Genomic DNA, 21,459 nt, shown 5'->3' with positions numbered 1-21,459 from the left:
GTCCCAATCTTTTCTCAGGCAGAAGAATAGAGGAGTCTAACTGGGTATCCCGTACCAGCCCCCTGAAATCCCTAAGAAAAATTCCGAGTATTCATAAATTTGACAATATGAATCCCGAGTTGATAATTTTTCAAATCCCTGTGAGGCCATCTGGTCTTGGTCAAGAATGAGACTTTCTTCCTGCAGGTAGGAGCTCTCAGAATGCTCTGTGGAAGCCGACAGAGCTTTGTGGAGAAAACACACAGGTAAGATAGTAAGAAAATCCCAGCACAGCGCTGTTAGCTGTGTGACCTTGAGAAGTTCTCACCTTCTCAGAACCTCCAATGCTTCATTTGCAAAGGATTACCTTTGCAAACCTTAGTAATCCACTTACCTTGAAGGATCACCGTGTTAAAGAATAAGGTGTCTAACAGATAATAAACACTCCATAAATGGTAGTCATTTATTAATAAAAGTCATTAATTAATAAAAAACAATAATTCTTAGAAGAAGATGTTTATGTGGCCTACGACTAGTCCTGGGTAAAACAATAAATTCCACCAAGTTTGTCTTTTGGACTTCTTACTTTTGCAGGACTACCTCCAAAATCCACATGTAAAACAGGCCGAGAAAACCCGACCGAAGGGTAAGAGAAAAAACATTCCAGTCCGCAGTGAATGAGTTGAGAAGCTGTCGTCAAGAGTCAAAACGCCCCATAAAGCTTTTAAAGACAGGTTTATTTATATATAAGTGCATGAAATTGAATACAGAAATTTTATTAAAATACTGTATATTACAAATTTTTAATCCAATAAATTCTGTGTAATGATGTTTAAGTGCTGGATTCGCTTTTAACAGTTGTCCTGTGTGTGTCAGTAAAGAGTTCACCCTGTAAATTACAAAGAGGAGAGACACACGGACCTCAGAAATGGTCCTGTGATCAGACAATAGATAGTAATTGTGCATCTTTTCTTTAAAGCAATGAATTGGAACCTAGATCTTGTGTTTGCAGACCAACTTTCTAGAGTCAAAAAAAACTTGCATGTGTTTATTGCTGCCCTTTGAAGAAAATGAGTGGTGAAAAATAAAATAAAGACCAACATCCCTAAGGCTAACTTGATGCTTACCACAATTAAAATAAAGTTCACTGCAAAATTTGTGTTCTCCAGGAAATCAGGCTATATACACAATGAGGTTTGTACATGAATTGGGAAATAAAAAAATCGCTTATATAAAATTAAAAATCAATAGTATACAATATTTACAGCTCGTTAGGTATTATACATAAACATAGTTTTTAAAATAATCCTTCAAAATTAAACTATATTATGTAAACATGCAGTACACATACTCATACAGTGTAGTTTATAGTCTTAACAGAAGGAGGGGATTGTGTTCACATAATATGGGGTAGTTCATCACATATGCCTTTGCTTTTGTGTGTGACCCCGTCTAACATTTATTCTTCCTGTCTTTAAACTTCACAGTACATTAAGTTTTTCTATAGTAAAAAGAAATCCCTGATGGTAAACATATTCCTAAAGGTTACATAAAGTTTCTGCCCTTTAATACTACGATATAAAACTAACACTGTCCACGCTAGAATTTCTAGTTTACGACAAAACTGAATTTTAAAATCCCACACTTCATTGTCTTGACTACATTTTTCTCCATTTCGAACTTCCTTGTAAAAAGAAAAAAAATTATAGACAAATACCACATCATGAAAATGTAAGGAAAGTAGTTGTCATTTGTCGGAGTCAATGGCAAAATGGCTGATTTTTATTCACCATAAGGAGTGAATTCAATAAAACCATCCCTAAATTCTAAATCTCCAGTAACAAGTATGCCAGTCCTGAATCCCGTCAAATTCACTCTGCAAAAGTATCTTAACTTCCAAGGCACTAAGGCATCATTTAGCTTTTAAAAACTGCTGCGTTTTACTAAATGATTCATCAGTGACCTGAGAGTTAACACAATTTGAAAGTGAATTTTTAATACCTAGCGGGTAAACTATATTTTGTTGCTATTTAAATCAAGCCATTGTTGTTGGTTCATTTGAAGTGGATCCCCTCGTCCTCAAATGTCTAGAGTCAGGGGTTAATACTTCATGGCAGAATCCTATAAATTTTAGTAAGTTATAGGACTGTAATGGAAAATACTGTGGAGTTTTATTTGTTCATCTAAAGTATGTACAGCTCACGTGTGTGTGTATTGAGGGTGGAAACTAAAAATTTCTCCACATAAATGCATCTGCTATCACAAACACCAAGAAAGGGTCAACATTTAACAACCAACTCATCCAGTACTGAAAGTAAATCATTTTTAACTTCTTTTCAAACAAGGGCCTCTATTTCGCTCTCTATGGAGGAAACTTTAAAACGTTCCTTCCCCCAAGATACTTAGTGATGATGTGCAAATATTTAAGTCTAAAAACAAGAGAGATTTCTCCTAATCAGTAGTACTGTCAAGTTAACATTCATTCGTACAGGGCTCTAAAGCAAGAGATGGACTTTGGAAATTTTCAATATGTAATTAGGAGAAAAAGTGTTACAGTTATCGTCATTATGGATGATGGTGCCTCGTTCTATATATTCGTGTTACACTGCTTTCCAGTTCCAGTTCTGTACCTAAATAGATTCCCAAAGAGGGGACAGTCACATTACCATTGAGGCCAGACTGAGAGGACACAGAACATCATCCAAAAAATATGGAAGAGGTTCATGCTTTCTTGGCTTGCCTGGAACATTTATTTTTCAGTGAAATTATAACTGCATGACTGTAAGGTGTTAAGAACCTTTTCTTCTAAACAGTGCTTCTGAGTCTATCAACAAACTGCACTTGGGTTTAACCTTTAACTTATGACATTGGTATGGAAGGAAGGGGGAGATTTTTAAGAAACTGGAAAATTCGTTCTTGAAATTGACAAAGGGTCATTATGTAAGTCCAACGTATGCGCAATGAATGTAAGGAGGAGTCCTCTAATCTCCGGGGAGGAGATACAGTTCAGAGCTCAGCTCATGTAGAAATGTGGGTGTTTCCATGGATTTAATCAAGTATTCACTGGTAAACCTCCACATTTACTGAAACATACTAAGTACTACTCCCCCAAACAAATTCGTAAATATATTTTTAGATAACAACCTTAGCAGCCTCCTTAAAAACACTGTACTGTCTACACTGAACAGAGATCGTTCTATGAGAAGAGCTAACCTATCAACACACACACACACACACACACACACACACACACACGGATTGCGAATGCTCCCTTGAGTCTCTCAAATAAACAGCAGACGTCCTCACACAGTGTAGTTTACAGACCTACCACCGGGGGGCAGCTGTGTTCGCCCTGACTTGGGGTGCTTCCCCTCCAGCTTCTTCCTGCCTAAAGGACAAACTGCCCCCTGCTACAAAATGCTACCACGTGTTTGAAACACCTTGTCATCTTTAATCGAATAATGTCCTTTTGCATGAAAAGTCTCCCCTCAAGTTAAGAGAGATTATGAGCCAACTGATCGGATCACTAGCCAATTTTCCGCACTGAGATTCTCACCCCTGACGATTAAAAACAACCACCATTTACACAGCGACCCAGCAGGTGGTGTCCAACTTCTCTGCCCCTTAGGTCTACTAGAACTTCTTCGTGACCTTCTATGTTCTTCACATCTTACCAACAAGTAAGGACTCTGAAGAGATTCTGATTAAGACGTTCGGGAGAGGGGGAAAAAAGGTAATAGAAGAGTGAAGTAGTTGGAGAATATTTCAGAAAATATCCTTCATGTCTTGTGACTTCATGAATTATAACCTGACATAAATCAAAAATAACAGAACCCTCTGCAGTTAGAAACAAGTAGGGCATAAGCATCTTTGGTCCGTGGGATGAGGGACACGGCAGGCACCAAAGCCCAGATCTATTTCCTACAGAACTGACCAGACACCTGAAGCCCGCGGCGCAGGGCGGCGGAGGAGGGGAGGACACGGAGGACACCCTGTCCCATCCCTGAAACAAGGACAGTGAAGCCGCATGTGGTAGATATTCAGTGGACGTAGGCTGAATGATCCAAGGGAAGCAAAGCAGGATAAGACAAAGACCGGGCCGAGGAGGGGGAGTGCCAGAGCTGGCCACTCTCACCCTTTTTCTAGTTGAACTAGCGATGAACAAACGAATTTAATCCTGCTCGTCCTGGCCATCTCCACCCCCTCCAACTCCCAGAAGTGGTCTTGCAGAATCTGCTTATTTTCAAAATAAAGAGCTGGAGAGGAGGTAAAGGAAGCAAGATTATGAGACTTTTTTTTTTTAGTTTCCTTCTTAAAATAGATGTAGGGGAACATGTGGAAATGGAAGAAAATAGAAGAATTTTACAAAACAACATATTCAGTTGGTGTTAAAAATGTAATTGAAACCATCCTAATGATTCCCTTGGTCACCTACTGCCAAATAGTTACGGCTGTGCATTCAACGAGAGACGGGTCCTGGGTTCGAGGTGAGGCGGTGGGCTACAGTCTAGCCTTCTGTCCACACTGTCAGAGCAATGGTATCTCACTTTCAGAAAGTCCATTCAGTGGATAAACTGGGAAAACCAGAATCTGGGGGCAGGGGGAAGGGGGACCAGGACTTAAACTCTCAAACAGAATCGGGAAGTAAAATTCCCCAACTTTTTAGGGTTTACAATTACCTTGCTAGCTCTTGGTGGACTCAAGGGCAGGGACCCCCCCCCCATCCTTGTATTTACTATAGAAATACTCAGGACGGAACCTGGAAAGCCACAGAGCCATGCGTACCAGACGGAATTAGCTGGCGTGGAAGTGCCGGCATGGGCACAGCAACATGGCAGAGCCCTCTGTGTCTTAATTAGTCCTTCTTTAAAGGTGTTTTCAACAACACTCTTTGATTTTAACTTACCCCTATTCCTTATATCACAGATGCGTGATATACGGGGCAGCTCATTTCCTTACTTCTCACTTAAAGTACAAACAAACAAAACCCTTATGCTTTTTTGGGCTGTGCAAATATACGTTGCAAATACTAAGAAAGTACCTCAGGTAACAGACTAAGACTGCTTAGTATACAGTAAGATGTAAAGTAAGAGTGATTAAGCTGTGGGCATTGAATACAGCCACCATTTAGAAATGTCCTTATTCTAGGCAACCAGTGGAGTCCTCCCATGGGGCCACCTGCACTGCCTTCATTTAAAAGTTCTGCATTATTTGTAGCTTCAGTGGGCCCCCCTGATTGATGCTGATCTATGGACAGTTCTAACCAGTATGTTAAGTAATAATTAGTTTGGAGATGTTGGCATAGATCTCTTCTTTGGGGAGCTGATTTCACCATTAGTAGTATTTTAGTAAACTTTTTATTATTTTTTTTAATAAAGGAGTATAAACTCTAAAAGATTTCCCCCTTCCTTCCTGCATTCATCACAAAGAAAGTTTACTGCTAAATCATATATAAATTTTAAGACGGTGTAACCCAAATACATCAATAAGGGCTTCTTGTCATATCACAAACAAGGGTCTCCAGCACTAATAACCCAAGAAAAACTTCTCCAAATTAAAAAATCTCAAACATCCTTGCTTATTTCAAAGATCACTCAACTGAACAAATATATAAAATTCTCTACTAGAACGGGAAAGTGTTCACTGAACAAAAGCTTTCCACTTAGACTATATTCATATGTAGCAGCTTTACATATATGTATATAATGATATATATATGTGTGTGTGGATATATAACATTAAGCATTTGTTGTCTCTGTAGGAAAACCACTGATTTAAAAAAAAAAAAATCTCGGCACAGAAAGAGCTATTAAGACAATTTCTTCAACTCACACGATTCAACTGCATTTGAAAATATCAAGAGAGTGACATCTGCACAAAATCCCAATGGAAAGAACTGAAAACAGCAAAGAAACCAGCAATTCCTCGAAAGGTTAAGAGCTCACACACAGACACAATTCAGAATGTAAAGCAACTTGATGGAGAGAGCTACAGGACACTCCACAGACTAATTAAGAACCACCTAATTATACTTCCATTCGAGAATAAAAACAGGAGTTAGAATCTCTTTGGTCCACACACGGATGGATTTAATGTGTCTGCGTTATTTTCTGGCTAATTTTGGATTCTAATCCATGTGCTCGTATTCCCTTACCAAGGTAACTTTCTTAAATCATGAAACAACCAAATGTTCAAAGAAATATTCGTATCGTCGATCTGAAACAATGTGAACATGTGATTGGTAACTCCTTTCAAAGAATATGAACCCTTGAAATGACCAACAGAAGAGCCAAAGTAAAGGAAGAACACTATTCAAATCTGAAAGAAAAGGAGAAATCAAACTTACTTGGAAAATTTATGCCTAAATTTAATTTGGGAAAACATCAGGAGCATAAATAACACATGAAAATAATTTTTAGGCTTGTACATAATAAAAAGAATCAATTTTAAGGTTTACTTCAAAGATCTCTAGGGATGCATAGTTGCTTATTGGTTTAAAAAAAAAAAAAAAAACAAAAACAGATTTCCAAGCCACAGCATTAGTAAACCCCCAAAACTGGCTTCCATACTGGTAAAAGTATCCCCTCCTTATTGAAAGATCTTCTTCTTTTCGGTGGAAAAGAAGTGGTGTAGGTAATGAGGGTCTTAAATTTGAATGGGACCTAATAGAAATGTACTTTTTAGCAAATCGGGGTATAAAACAGTGAGGCTAGAGTATGCAGATTGTTTTTTGGATTGCCCTTAACTTCACATTTTCTGCAGTGGGTTTCTGAGTTAGCACATTTATCAGAGGACCTGGAATTTAAAACAATCAGTTGGAGACAAATTCAACCAGGTTCTATCCCCCTTACTCCTTGCACTCTTAAAAACAACTCCATCTTGCCAAAACCTCTTAAAATGTTGTATTACTAAGGGCTTTTTCATTCTATTAAATGTCGTCACTGATTCTAGGAAACTTAATAGTGCAAATCGAGAACTGAACGACAGAACGGCTCTAATATATGTTCAGTACTGTACTGATATGCTGAGATTAAGTGCCAAATTTTTAAATTACTTATATTCCCCCATTTTTACTTAGCGAAATTATGTTACCACATGCCCAATGTAAGATAGTTTATTACTCTTCTTATATAACTTGTCACTTATCTACAAATGAGGCTCTTTGTTTTCACAGCCTAATTTAGGCCACTCTTTAAATATAGGTAATACTCCAGAATGCAAGATCATTTATGTTTTGTCAAAAATCAAGATAATATGCAACAAGTAATATAATCCCACCGAGATACGAGTTATAAAGATGTTTTCTCCATGAGATACATGGCAAAAACTTTCTTTAGAAGGGTCAAAGAATGCAACATGCATTTCAGACTTCTTTTCTTACAAAGTTTATAAGAAAATTTTCAAATTATATTTTTATGACACACAAACTACAGTCAATGTGTGTGACCCATAGTTTTTGAATTCATATCAATAGAATAGTTACGTAGGAGGGAAACTATTAAAAGAGTGTTTGTTATTTAAGTGAGTGGGAAGATGCACCCTATGGGTCTACTTTGAGTCCTTACAAGAGTTTAGCTAGTTTTCCATTAAGTATTATTTTCCACATAAATTAAATAACAATAATGCCTAAACATATTAAAGCCCTAAATCCCAGAAACGTTCAACATTAAAAACCAAAAAGTTCGCCGCATACTAAAGGATTTGGTGTTCAGCACTCACACGGGATTTAGCATCACGAAAGAAAAATCTCACTACGTTACCTGAATTCATGTCAAATGTGGTTCACAGCACTCATCTACATCTACACTTGCAAATTGTCACATGATCAATGTTTAAAAAAAAAGAGAGAGAGAGAGAGAGAAGAGTTTGGCACATATATCAATTCCTCAAAACGTCCCTGTAACTCAACACAACACTGTTAAAGAACGATGAGTCAACGCCAGTGTTAACCTGATTGGCAGCTGAACAAGGTGCTTCTGCTCACGGCTTCCAGGATGCGCCTGGCCTGGGACGGAGGCACGTTAAGGTGCGGTGCGGTAGTGCAATCACTTGGACACCAGAGGGCGATCTTCGCACACAGCTCAAGGCCTTCTGCAGCGACCTGCTCCTTCCACGTTCTCCTTGCTCAATTTCATCCCCGCTCCTTCACAACGCCGTGTTCTGAGAATCTGTACATCTGTTTCCTTCTGTGAAGTTAGACATTCCCACCGACAGCTCAGAGTGTGGCGAGGATCCTTGAGAAGGAGATGATTAATGTCAATACAGTCTGTCCCACGCCCCACACCAGCGCCTCCAGGGGGGCCATGTTCTTCCCTGCCACTCGGTAGATGCCCGCGACGGCTGCGCCTGGGTGACAAGGGGCAGAGAAAGACAAGACACGTTCATTCCCTTCCTGACACCCTGCGCCGTGGGCACGTCAGATCGTCCTCCATCTCTGCACACCAGAGTCAGTCACCTACACGCTCGTGTTCTAAACTGTCCACGGAGGTTTCCGTGTGATCCGTGAAAGTCACACTTGACCACATCGCTTCCAGGAAAGACAGGATTTCTATTCAGCTGCAAAAACGTATTTACAACACGTGCTGTTTACGTGACACTAAACATGTTCATAAACATGAGTAATCTGTTACTGTAACCTCTCACCTGGGTGTTGAACTGGCCAATCACTATTTTTATAAACATACAACTCAATATGCTGATAATCACAAATGAAAATACAGAAAACTGCACAGTTTAATGCAGTTCCTAAATTACTCAAGAAATTTTTTTAAAAATTCTTAAATGTGATATGAAATATTGAAGAATTGACGGCTACATCTCAGAATCTACCATATAGTTTTTATTTTGTAATAAAGCATACAACCATAAAGTTATTTAGAGACTAGTATCATGACATCTAATAAAAATGGAAGATGAACCTGACGTCTGTTCTGGAAAAATGTTTAGATCGTGCACACTTCCAAGAATGCGGGAATCCCGGAGTTCCAGGAGTCTCAGAGCCCGTCTGATTCAACACTTCACCTTATTAATATACTACATATAATGAAACATTTAATTTAGAGTATGCCTTCTAAGCATTTAATTTACAGTAAGTAGAGTATTTCATTTAGAGATTGAGATGGCCTTCAAACTTTCCCCTAGAAAAAAACGATCTATCCTAGAATGGCCAAACAAAATGCAAGACCAGAAGTAAATGATTCAGAGATACTGACACAATTCTTTGAGATAGAAATCTGTTCATAAAAAATTAGCTAAGAATTAACTCTGTCGTTCTCTTAAAATCCCCCAAACAAAAGTAACTATATTCCTTTAAAGAGATATAAACTGGGAAGAGAAGTTACTGATCTAAGCCAAGGACTTCATATGTGCATTTTTTAAGAAGGAAATTAAAATGTACATCCTTTTTACTACGTGTTATGTATCTTGATAGCAACTTTACAAATACTATCTTTACAAATACTATCTTGTTTAAATATCATCCCAGGCCAGAATATTATCACCTAATGTAAAGATGAAAAACAGAGGTTCAGAGAGGTTAAATGACCAGCCCAAGAAAGTACAGTGAGGACAAGAGCTGGAAATTCAGTAACAGTTAATCTGGCTGTAAATCTCCAAATCATTCTATCACTTCACATATGTACTAAGTAAAAAAGAAAACAAGGAATTCAGAAAATCATAAAGTCTGACAAACATCTCAACATTAAATAAAACCAGTGGCACTAACATTTACCTCATCAAGTAATAAGCTTCACTAGTGTAACTGGTGATGTCCTCAAATTTTAGAATTAGAGAACATTCTTTAAAAAATGTTAAAGATCTGGGGCATGTGGGTGCCTAAGGGGCTAAGCATCTGACTCGTGATTTTGCCTCGGGTCATGATCTCAGGGTCCTGGGATTGAACCTGCACGGGGCTCCTTCTGCCCCTTCCTCCCTCATGCACTCTCTCTCTCTCCCTAAAATAATAGATCTTTGAAAAAGAAAAAAATATTTTAAAGATTTTATGCTTTCTCTGTTATCAAAAGTAATATTAAAATAAACCTGAAGAAATACTATTTTTCTGTGGATTTACCCTAGATTTCCATGACTCTCTTCAATTTGGCCTCCATCTCTCCAGCACTAAGTTTTCAAAAATGATCCAAGAAGTGAAAATCTAAGCACTTACTAGCTCAGGCTTCCTAGGAAATGGTAAGCAAATGCATCAAGTCAAACATCTCGTGCTCACGTGAGGGGAAGAGCACGGGTTTTAAGCCAGTGTGGATCAAACTCCGAAATCCACTAGCTAGCAGACATGCTACATGGGGCGGTCCCCCAACTTCTCTGTGCCTCATTTCCTCAACTGTAAAATGGGCGAGCATGCAGATAAAGAGTGACTGTTCCTAGCATGCACTCAGCTTTGGCTAATGGTTGTCATAGGAGAAAATGAAAAAGGCATTCCCAGTGACTTCGCATTCGGTATATGATGTTGGAACAACTAGCAGCCACTGGAAGGAGAAAATCTAGATCCCTCCTTTACACCACTCCCCAGAATATACTTCATATGAGTTAAAGAACAAAATATTAAAAACAATCTTATAAATGTAAACTTAAAAAGAAGAGAATGTATCTATGACCTTAGGAAAAAGAAGAGAGCTTAAAACTATATAAAAAATAGAAAAACCCTAAAAGGACAGACTAGAAAAATACTTGACTCACAGCACAGACACACACATACACACAAACACGTATAGGATAACCAAGGCAGAGCATTTTGTAGTAGCAAAAACAAACACAAACAAACACCACAAAATCAAAAGCAAGGACCCAATATCCTTCAGTCTGGAGTGGGTAAACTAGATCAAGCCCACACGATGAAACCCATACAATTTCAAAAGAAAAATAAAAAAACTTATGAACTGATATGAAAAGAACCTAAGACATATCATTTATGCAACAAAGAAAATGAAACCGAAAACTGTATCTATTCTCTACAAGTACATGCATCTGCATGCTGGTGTGCCTGTATGTAAACGTTTATACATGTAAATATGAATAAATGTAATATTCATATAGACATACAATCTGGGGGGATAAAAGCCAAACTAAAAATAGGGATTACAACTGAGGACAGCGTTAGTTTGGGAATGCTAGTCCAAAGAGACCTTTGCCTCATCCATAATGTTTTGCGTTTTACAAGGAGAATATGCAGTCATTTATTACTTATGAAATTAAAACTCATTTTAAAAATCTAACAATTTCCACGCCAACTTGTCTATACTTCTCTGTAAGTCTAAGAAACTTTCAACCTCAAGGTCAGAATATCTTTCAATCCTATTTTCGAAACTAAAATATTTGTAGGTAATGACAAAGTTCACTGAATTCTTAATATAAAATAATAAGGAATAAATTACACTTTAAGCTAGGTAGCAAATCCTATAGAATAAGAAAAATTGTGTACATGTTCAATGTCAAGTGTTTTCTATGTAACTAAAAGAGGCGGTGCTTATATTTATTATTTCTGTGCCTCTGAAGTTCAGGGTGGGTCCTTTGGCTGGAGGGAGAGGGCCCAGGAAAATGCATTTGGGGCATCTCCGTAGGGGGTCAGATTTTAACTGGAGGTCGGGAACCATGGAAACATACCGGAAGAGACAAAGGGAGAAGGGAATTAAAAAATAAAAAAGATTTAAGGAATAAAAAATGAGTACTGAGAACCTTTCCACTCTACTGGCATCTCCTTTCCCAAATAAGCTGACTCCTTTACTGAATATTTGGCTGCTCTAGTGATTAAAATGGATTTCACGCTGGAAGGCCTTGCTGTTCAAGGAAAAACAAACAAAGCTACTAAATAAACCACTCTTCTTTAAAATCTTTCAAGGAACAGAGGACAGCTCTTCAAGCCTATGTAGTGTTGTACAGAAAACAAACCACCGTTTTCTTTCCAGTGGATAATCAGTCAGGAAACAATTCGGAAGTTACAATTTTCCTCCAGAAGAAGCAGATTTATAGAAATCCCCACTGTGTTGGATTCCACACCCAGACACAATGGTCAGAAGAGTGTACCTTTGATTCTCAATCTAAAAGATCTACTAGAAAACAATTTTAGGTACCTAATAAATGAATTTGGAAATATTGCTATTGAATATGAAGCAGCTATGAAAGAATATTTATAAAAACCTATGTGGGGGGGTACCTGGGTGGCTCAGTCGGTTATGTGTCTGACTCTTGGTCTCAAGCTATCGTCATGACCTTAGGGTTGTGACCTCAGGGTGGAGCCTGTTGGGGTTCTCTCTCCCTCTGCCCCTCCCCTACTCTCTCTCAAATATATAAATCTTTGAAGTGTGTGTGTGTAGATTATAAAATAACAAATTCCCAAGTACCATCATCCAACTGAAGAGAAGAATGTCACTATCTCCTCTGAAATTCCCATGTACTCTGCTCAGTTTATGTCCCATTCCCTCCTTGAATTTGTTTTTATCATTCCCTCGCTTTTTGTCAGCTTTACCACCTTCTTGTATCCTAAAAATATATATTATTTGGTTTTGTAAAGTAAATTAATTTTATGTAAATTGATGTTGTAAGTATTCCAGAATTGGAATATATCATAGGTCTGAAAGCTACCCACATTGGGGTGTGTATAATTCATGCATTTTCACTATTGCATAGAATTCTAAGCATGAATACACCACAATTTGTTCACTCTGCCACTGGAAGGAGAAAATCTAGATCCCTCCTTTACACCACTCCCCAGAATATACTTCATATGAGTTAAAGAACAAAATATTAAAAACAATCTTATAAATGTAAACTTAAAAAGAAGAGAATGTATCTATGAATTTGTTTCCAATCCTTAACAATGACAAACACTGATTCTGTGAAGATCCTTGTGCGTGACCCCTGGCCCACATACACAGTCAAAAATTTCTCTTCAATACACGAGTAAAAGTAGAATTCCTTAGCCTTATATTATAGGCATTTTCAACTTCAATAAGGAATGCCAAACTATCTTCCAAAGTAGTTGTACCAATTTATATTTCAGTTACTTCATATCTTCAGAAACAGTTGGTATCTATTTTTTAAATTTTTGTCAATCTGATAAGGGATGTCATCTCTGTGATAAATTTGCATTTCCCCAATAATTAATGTGACTGAACTTTTCTTCACATATTAGAGGCCAGGAGGGTTTTCTACTTTTACTAAATGCTTGTCAAATCTTCCATCCTTTTTTCTATTGAGTTTTCTTCTTATTATTTGATTCATAGGGTTTTTAAAATATAGTTTGGATATTAATCTTTTTATATATATATATGTTCACAAAGGTTGTCCCTCCAATTCTTGCTTTAGTTTTCACTCTCTCTACAGTGTATTCTGCTACACACTAGCCAGATGAAAGACCACAAATATTATGGTCTTTATTTTTTTGGTGAAGTACAAGGCTAAGTTATGTAAGAATAAAGAAGACCCAAGCAGAACAGGATGCTTGAAATAAATGGTGCATGTCTGGAACTGCCCCTACCAACCACGGCAGAAAGAATCACTTAGAAATAAGGAAAGAGCTCCTGAGGACCTAGGGACTAGCAAACTCTTGCACAGTAAAGATGAAGTGCGGAAAGCAATACTGTTGAGTTGACATGAGGGTTAGTGAAAGACATGAACCTACAAGGTCAAGAGAGACTAGAAGAGCCACCAGCGGAAGAAAGATGTCAATATACAGTGACACACCAAAGAAAGTAACCTGACTTGCCCTCCAAATTTCCTGAGAGAAAGTAAACATGAAGGCTAAGGCAGGTTTGGTTTTAACAGTGTTGGTTCCACCAGCCTGTGTGGTCCAACGAGGGGCTGGCCAGCTGCGGTTCACAGGTCCACCCTGCATACCACATCACACGGATGTGTGTACATTTTTAAATAATTTTTTAAAAGTCAAAAGAAAAATACTTCATGATACATGAAAGTTGTACAAAACTTAAATTTCAGTTCTCATAAATAGCGTTTTATTGGCACACAGCCATAGTCATGTCTGATCCTGAATTATTTTTGCATTCCTAGGGTAACACTCAAAAGTTAAATGAGCCTATACTTTTCTGCTCCTGCACAGTCTTTATTTTGCTTAACAAGATTACTTTGGCCTCAGCAAATGAGCTGTGCAAGGCTTTTACTCTTTCCATTTCCTCAAAAATTTAGATAAAATAGGAACTAAACTGTTCCTTCAAAATATTGGTAGAACTCATTTGACCCTGGAATTCCTTTGGGGGGGGTGGTCTTCAGCATTTCAATTGTTTAAATATACTTGTTGTCCTAATCTCATTTAGTTTCTCTTTATACCAATTTTGACATTTTATACTTAGGAATATATCCCTGTTTACAAAACTGTTATTTTTATAATTCTTTATTCTATCTCTACCATTGGGTCTCTAGTTATTTATTCTATTTTGTTCTATACTTTATTTTTCTTAACTTTTTTTTTAAATCAGTTTACCAGCGATTATTTATCTTAGTATCTTTCTTTGGAAAGATACTAAGATACTGTTTTGCTTTATCTTTCATAGACTCCACTCAGAAAACTGAAGAGCATTTCTCTGTACCAATAAAACTAACTAATGTCACTGAAAGATACCATGCACAGCAACCACGATGTAAGAGTTTAGGAATTAACCAAAAACATGCAACCCTCTTGTTTAGAAAGACATTTTTAAACTCTAACGAAAGACACAGAGGGTGATCCAAATACATGGAAATCTAATAATACATGTTCTTGGGTAGAATAGTTTACTATGCCAGGTCTTCTCAAGTTAACCTCTCCATTAAATTAAACCCCAATAAACATTATACAGTTATACTTTTTGAGAAATTGAGTAGACATATTCTAAAATCTATGTGAAAGAATAAAAGTCCTTAAACAGCCATGTTAACTTAAAGAAAGAAATGAGAGGGATCTAGCCTGATCAGATATCAAGAAATACCACAAAACCACAGGGGGGGAAAAATAATGTGACCTTGCTGCAAGAACACATAAACAGACTAACAGATTGGAACAGGGTTCGGAGACAGATCCTCGTGCTTGAGCATAATATGCAGACAAGGTGAATTGATGAGGAAATGATGGGTATTTTTAATGGATGGTGTGGTCAAAACCGACTTATTATGTGGGAAGAAAAATAAATACACCTGGAATCCTGTCTAACACCAAATACAAAGTTAGACTCTAAACCAGGGCACAAGTCAGGAACTTATGAAATTATTCCTGAATGCCAGACCCCTGTTTTTATAAATTTTATTAGAAAAAGCCATGCCTATTTATTTACACACTTCTGTATCTGCTTTCACACTACAGTGGCAGAGCCAAAGAGCTCTGACAGAGACCAGCGGGCTTGCAAAGTTTACATACTCCCTTTAAGAAAAGGTTGGCTGACTCCTGTTCTGTAAGTGTTAAAGACCTCAGTACTAAAGGTAAAACAATAAAATTAACCTTAGAAAATATATCAGCATATCTTTTGACCTTGGTGGGGGGAAGAACTTCTTAAATTATAAACCAAAAGGCAAAAAACTCTTTAAGCTGATGACACAGAAATTCAAGCTTTCGGCTCAATAGATCATAGAATCATAGAATAGATCAACTACCATCATAGATGATGGTAATTAATAAAAGATGGAGAAGTTATTTGCAAAGACCAAAACCAACAAGAGACCAACACCTCTAGTGTATAAGAAACCCCTATAATTTAATAAGAAGCAAGAACCCCAAAAGAAAAGCAAGCACTTAAATTGCTTAAAGAAGCAATTTGCAGAAAAAGAAATCTAAATATATAATAAGCATAAGAAGAGATGTTCAAACTCTATAGTGATCAGAGAAATGCAAATTAACCCAACAAACAGATGTGTCATTTTATACCTTCAGATTTGCTAAAATTAATCAGCTATATAATGTTGGCTGATGGCAATATACAGACACCTGGTTTCTCCCAAGTTTGTTATTAACCATCAATATCAACTAAAATGAAAAATCACTGTCTTGGAAATAAAACCTAAGGAGGAGCAAAATATAATAGATATGTGTCTATATTCAATCAGTATCTTATTCAGAAGAGATCTGAAGCAATCATTTGCAGACTTGAATACACAGTCGTGAGAATATGGACAATCACAAATTGCATTAAGAAAATAAATATAGCTAAAATAGTTTCATTTTGGCTAGTTTTCTTAATTCAAGTGTCTGCAGGTCAAATGACTAGCCAGAAGAAATTTAAATGCTTTATTGCTAACCTGGATACACATTTTTACTTGAAATTATGTCAGACTTATCTTTTTAAGGATTTAAAATATAACACAGCAGTTTCTAAAATCACTGGCATATTTTATTCTTGGCTGAACTGAAACTAGGTAATCAACATACAAATGCATCATTAGAGATAAACTAAAGGAGAGTGACATTTCTCCTGCTCTCTGAGCTTTTACGGTAATTTATGCCAATAGATGCACATATCCGTACGCGGCTCACAACTGCTGAGCACAATGTTCCTTCTTCCCAACTCTGTTCGTGGGTTCACAATCCCAGCAGTGGCGCCCACCAAAAACACTGCAGTCCCTTCCAAGCCTCTGTGTATGACACCACAGTGAGTAAAACTAATTTGGGTTGTTTCCTTTTGCCATAGTCCTTACCCGTCACATCCAAGCACAGCTACAACTCGTTCAGATTTCAGCCTCAAGTTCAGATCACAGGTAAGGTCTCTTACTTCCTCTTCCTTTCCGTTTCTCCTTTCTTCCCTCCCCTGTTTCCTCCTTTCTTACCCCGTACCTCCTCCCCTACTGAACCCATCCCTCCGACCAGCATTTTCTGAGGATCTGTTATGATCCCGGCACTGTTTTATTGCTAGGAAGGCAGCAGTGGTGAAGAGAGACGAGGCCCCTGCCCCTTCAGAGTTGCCTCTTGGTTCTTTATGTATAACTATATTCAGCTATTACATTTTTCCGTCGGACTGCTTTGTCCCTTGCCAACCCCATTCAAAACGATCTTACTTGTTTTCCATGGCCTGCGGGGAAAAAAGCCCAAATTTTCTGGCTCGCCTTCCACGGCCCTCTAGGATCTGGTTCCACTGTCTTTCCAGCTGAATCTCCAGCTTCACTCTGCATGTCCTGTGCTTCGGCTAAACCTGAGCGCTCGCCCTACACCCCAGCTATGGCAGAATGGATGTGGTACCGTATGATTGGGTTACAGGCTGCCTGAGGCAACAGAAACCCAAAACAGAGTAACACAGAAAAACCAAATGGTGAGGGAAGAAAGGATGAAGAAACAGATGACGACATGGAAATCTAATACATGTTTTTTGGGGGAATAGTTTACTATACCAGTTCCCTCCACATTAACCTCTCCATTCCCTTAAATCCCAGTACAAATCATAGTTACACTTTGTCCCACAGCTGTTTATGAATGTCCTATTAGTGCCACAGGACAGACACTGGGACATGGGAACAGGACAAGGTATGCAAATCCCTCTGGGAAAAGGTGACTGCCCCCCACAAAAGGAGGCCTTTGAACTAGAGAAGAAAAGGACTGACTCTTATCTGGGGGGCTAGAAACCAACCAGAAAGGAAGATGTCCTTCTTGTGCAGCAGTGAGCTGCCCAGACACCAGGGAGCAGGCCCCAAGTGCAGGGCCATGTAAGCTGCTATGATGCCCTGGTGAGGGCAGAAGTCCCCAGCAGCACAGAGAAGCAGCCCCTGCAGGCAGAGCTGCATCAAGGAAGCAGCCATGGCACCCTCTGGTCTCAACAGGACATCTAAGCCCCGGCTCAACCAGCACCGCAGGACCTGGGACCGCCTCTCTGAACCCCAGGCAGAGGCTGGGCCCAGCTCTAGCGTCAAGGAAAGGCAGAGGGAAGGATGCCGAGGGCTGCTGGGCACCTCAGGCAGCACAGGAGGACAGCTGGTCAGGGCTTGAGGACACTCACACGCGGCCGATCCCCACTAGGTCAGAGGAGATTTGTGTTGTAACAAATTGTATTTAAGAAGAAAGTGCGGAGGCACCTGGGTGGCTCAGTGGGTTAAAGCCTCTGCTTTCAGCTCAGGTCATGGTCCCAGGGTTCTGGGATCGAGCCCCGCATCGGGTTCTCTGCTCAGCAGGGAGCCTGCTTCCCTTCCTCTCTCTGCCTGCCTCTCTGCCTACTTGTGATCTGTCAAATAAATAAATAAAATATTAAAAAAAAAAAAGAAGAAGAAGAAGAAGAAAGTGCGGTTTTACCTTGTAGTCCTCGGCAGATCACATCGAGGACCTCCGGGCTCTATTTTCACTTTTTTAATGACAATGACCACTGTCAAATCATTGTGCCTGTCTCTCTCCCTGACTAGATCAGAGTTCCTTTAAAGCAAAAACTAAGTCCACTAGAAAATAAACCTCCCCCTGAATTTCTGTGCCCCTTGTCAATTTCCACAAGTTGTTCTAGTTCCCACAGAACCTTGCATAGCGACTCTTCACAGAGAAGTACTAAAACTCTCCATTCCATGAGCCCATGAACGGATCCTTCCCTCGGAGGTGAAGTGTAATCGGTGCTGAAAAAACCTTCCGTGGGAGATGACACGAACGTCCCCTTCATCGTAAGAATAAAGTGCATGCACGGTCAGGTCCTTAAGCAAAGCAAAACCAGCTTACTAGTAATCATCGCGCCGGTGACAGAAGCCAGAAATCCGACGCTGACGGCGATGAGGGAGATCACTCTCCCCTGCCTGTGTCTCTGCAGCATCACAAACATCAACACGCCCGCAGCACCGTGGACAAACAGGGACGAGAAGAGAGCCCACAGGAAGATCCAGTACCACATCTCTGAAAAGAAGAGCAGAGGGTTAATAGTTCTGCTGGAAACAACCTAGACAATCCGGGTTAACCAACAGGGGCGCACCCAGGGTTTGGAGGAAGGGTAAATGAGAGAACGGATAGAAAAGTGCCTCACACGTAGCAACACTAACTAAACATTAACGATGATCATCATCACTGATGCTCGAGGGGGGAACAGTTCAGCCTTCAAAACATTAAGGCGAAGACGCTCTGACTGGCTCTGTCTCCATCATACAGCTAAAGCCCATCAACATGTCTAAAGAGTCCCTAATATATTTGCAAATCTCGTGCAATAAATTTATTAACTGCTGTTTGAGATAGGATTGTCTATTTTCTACACCAAATAACAGTGTTGAGATTTTTGAAATCTACCTCTTAATTCAAATTGTTCCAGAAATCAACAATTTCATCTTTTATGATTTTAGGCATTTCAGGCAATTCCCCTCTTGGATCCCAACTTTATATACTAAGGCATCACTCAGAATGGGTTTGTTTTTTTTTTTTTTAATTTCTTTGTCTCGCATAATTTTAATAGTCCTTACCCAGACCTTTCCAAGCTCCATTGTTCCTTCCTGAGAGTGTCCTTAATTACTGTTCACTGTGGTTTAGGTTACGGTCAATGAGCACACCTTCCATTCTGTCTTTCTCATGCTTGTTCCCTTTCTTTCTGGCTTCCTGCACCCTCCCAGTCAACCCATGCAGCTCCAAGAGGCTTGGCCAGGTCCTTGCATTGACTCCATCTCCCCGCCCAAGCCCATGGTGAGATACGTCAGGGGAGACAACTGATCCCAGTTGAGCCGCTCTTTCCCTTCCTCTGGGAATTCTGGACTGGGCCCAAGGGAGCACCTCAGTCTTTGGGTGGCTGAGGGATCTCTGAAGGGCCATTTCTTCATCACATGATGAGAGCCTTGGGACAAGACAAAAGAAAACTATACCCACCAAAGAGAAGAGACAACCAAATCCCTCATTCCAGTGATTCCTATGGCCTGCCACATCATCACCCTTAGTTTCCACATAACATCCTAGTTTCCTTGTCATAAAATTCCTTTTCATGTAAACACATTGTGTGACTTAGAGCTGGAAGAGCTGACACCAGAATGCTGGGATGTCACCTTGAGGATCATCCTTGGTAAGCCAACATTCTGTAATGCAAGATATCTATCTACGCTAGCGTTCTCTCTCATTGACCTCAAGAAAGGTCAATGAAACAGTCATGAAACAGACAGAGAGAGCAAAAATGGATGAATAAGAACAGATTTATCAGGTATGTGCTGTTGGTGGGAATGTAGAATGGGGCCGCTGCCAAGGAGAAGTAGAGTAGTTCCTCAAGAACTTGGAAGAAGAACTCCCATGTGATCCAGCAATTCCGCTTCTGTGTATAGAGCCAAAGAATTAAAGGCAGCATCCCAAAGAGCGATCTGCACACCCGTGTTCATAGCAGCATTATTCCCAGCAGCCAAGAAACGGAAGCAGCTCAAGTGTCCACCAACGGGGATGGCACATACGATGGAATAGTAGTCAGCTTAAAAGGGGAAAGAAACCTTGGGACATGCCACGACAGGGCTCAAGCTTGAGGATGTCATAATGAGTAAAGTCAGCCAGTCACAGAAAACTACACATACTGCGTGATTCCATTCACATGAGGTAGATCCAAAGCAGTGTGGTTCGGAGAACAAACGGAATGATGATTGCCCGAGGCTTGGGGAGAGGGAAACGGGTACAGAACTGCAGTTCTGCAAGACGAGAAAGATGTGGAGATCCGTTACACAACGGTGTGAAGGGACTACACGCTACTGAACTACACACTTAAAATAGGTACGATGGGAAATTTTATGCGTTTTTTTTTAACCATATTAAAAATAAACTTTTTAAAGTATGGATATAATTTTCAAAGATAATTATTTTCTGAGTCCACAGTCTTTCACGGTTGAGAAACAAACAGGGTTTTGGAGGGGTGAGGGGTGGGGGGTTGGGAAGGCCTGGTGGTGGGTATCACGGAGGGTACATATTGCATGGAGCAGTGGCTGTGGTGCATGAACAAAGAATCTTGGAACACTAAAAAAAATAAAATAAAATTTAAAGAAAAAAAGAGATAATTATTTTAATGACCATAAATGAGAAACAAATTAAAGACGTGTGAAGTAGCACGCCTGGGTGGCTCAGTTGGTTAGGCACCTGACTCATGATTCTGGCTCCGGTCATGGTCTCAGTGTCCTGGGATGGGTCCCTGCGTCTGGCTCTGCGCTCAGTGGGGAGTCTGCTTGTCCTCTTCCCTCTGTTCCCCCCACCCCTGCGCTCTCCCTCTCTCAAATAAATAAATAAATAAATAAATGCATTCTTAAAAAAAAAAAAACACTTCATGAAGGAAAGAAGGTGTGGATAGAACAAGGTAAATACTAGGGGTCTTGGGCAATGGAACTATTCTATAGTTTGACTGCAGTGGTTTTGTACAAGTGCACAGTTTTGTCACTCTGTACAGAAATAAATACACACACATAACTGAGTACATCCAAGTAGTACTGGAGTATATCCAAGTAGTACTGGTGAAGTCTGAATAAGGTCCATATCAAGGTTTTGATATTATACTGTGGTTTTCCAAAATGATCTCATCGGGTAAACTGGGTAAAGGGTAAGGGGGTTCTCTCTCCATTATTTCCTGCAAACGCATGTGAATCTACAAT

General features: G+C 39.4%; 1 protein-coding gene across 1 annotated transcript in view; it reads right to left on the bottom strand.

Moving 5' to 3' along the window:
- Nucleotides 1-697: 697 nt before the first annotated feature.
- TMEM170B (transmembrane protein 170B) overlaps nt 698-21,459 on the bottom strand; it is a 35,310-nt gene continuing 14,548 nt past the window's right edge. The window contains exons 2-3 of the mRNA XM_044258931.1: nt 18,596-18,766; nt 698-8,325 (exon numbers count right to left, since the gene is read on the bottom strand). Coding sequence (XP_044114866.1) covers nt 8,195-8,325; nt 18,596-18,766 — 302 coding nt within the window. The 3' untranslated portion in view covers nt 698-8,194. The remainder of the gene's footprint in view (nt 8,326-18,595; nt 18,767-21,459) is intronic.

This window comes from Neovison vison, chromosome 1 (assembly GCF_020171115.1).
Source record: "Neovison vison isolate M4711 chromosome 1, ASM_NN_V1, whole genome shotgun sequence".
In the NCBI taxonomy this organism is placed as follows: domain Eukaryota; kingdom Metazoa; phylum Chordata; class Mammalia; order Carnivora; family Mustelidae; genus Neogale; species Neogale vison.
Note: the sequence above shows the minus strand (reverse complement) of the source record. Positions and strands in the feature narration are given on the sequence as shown.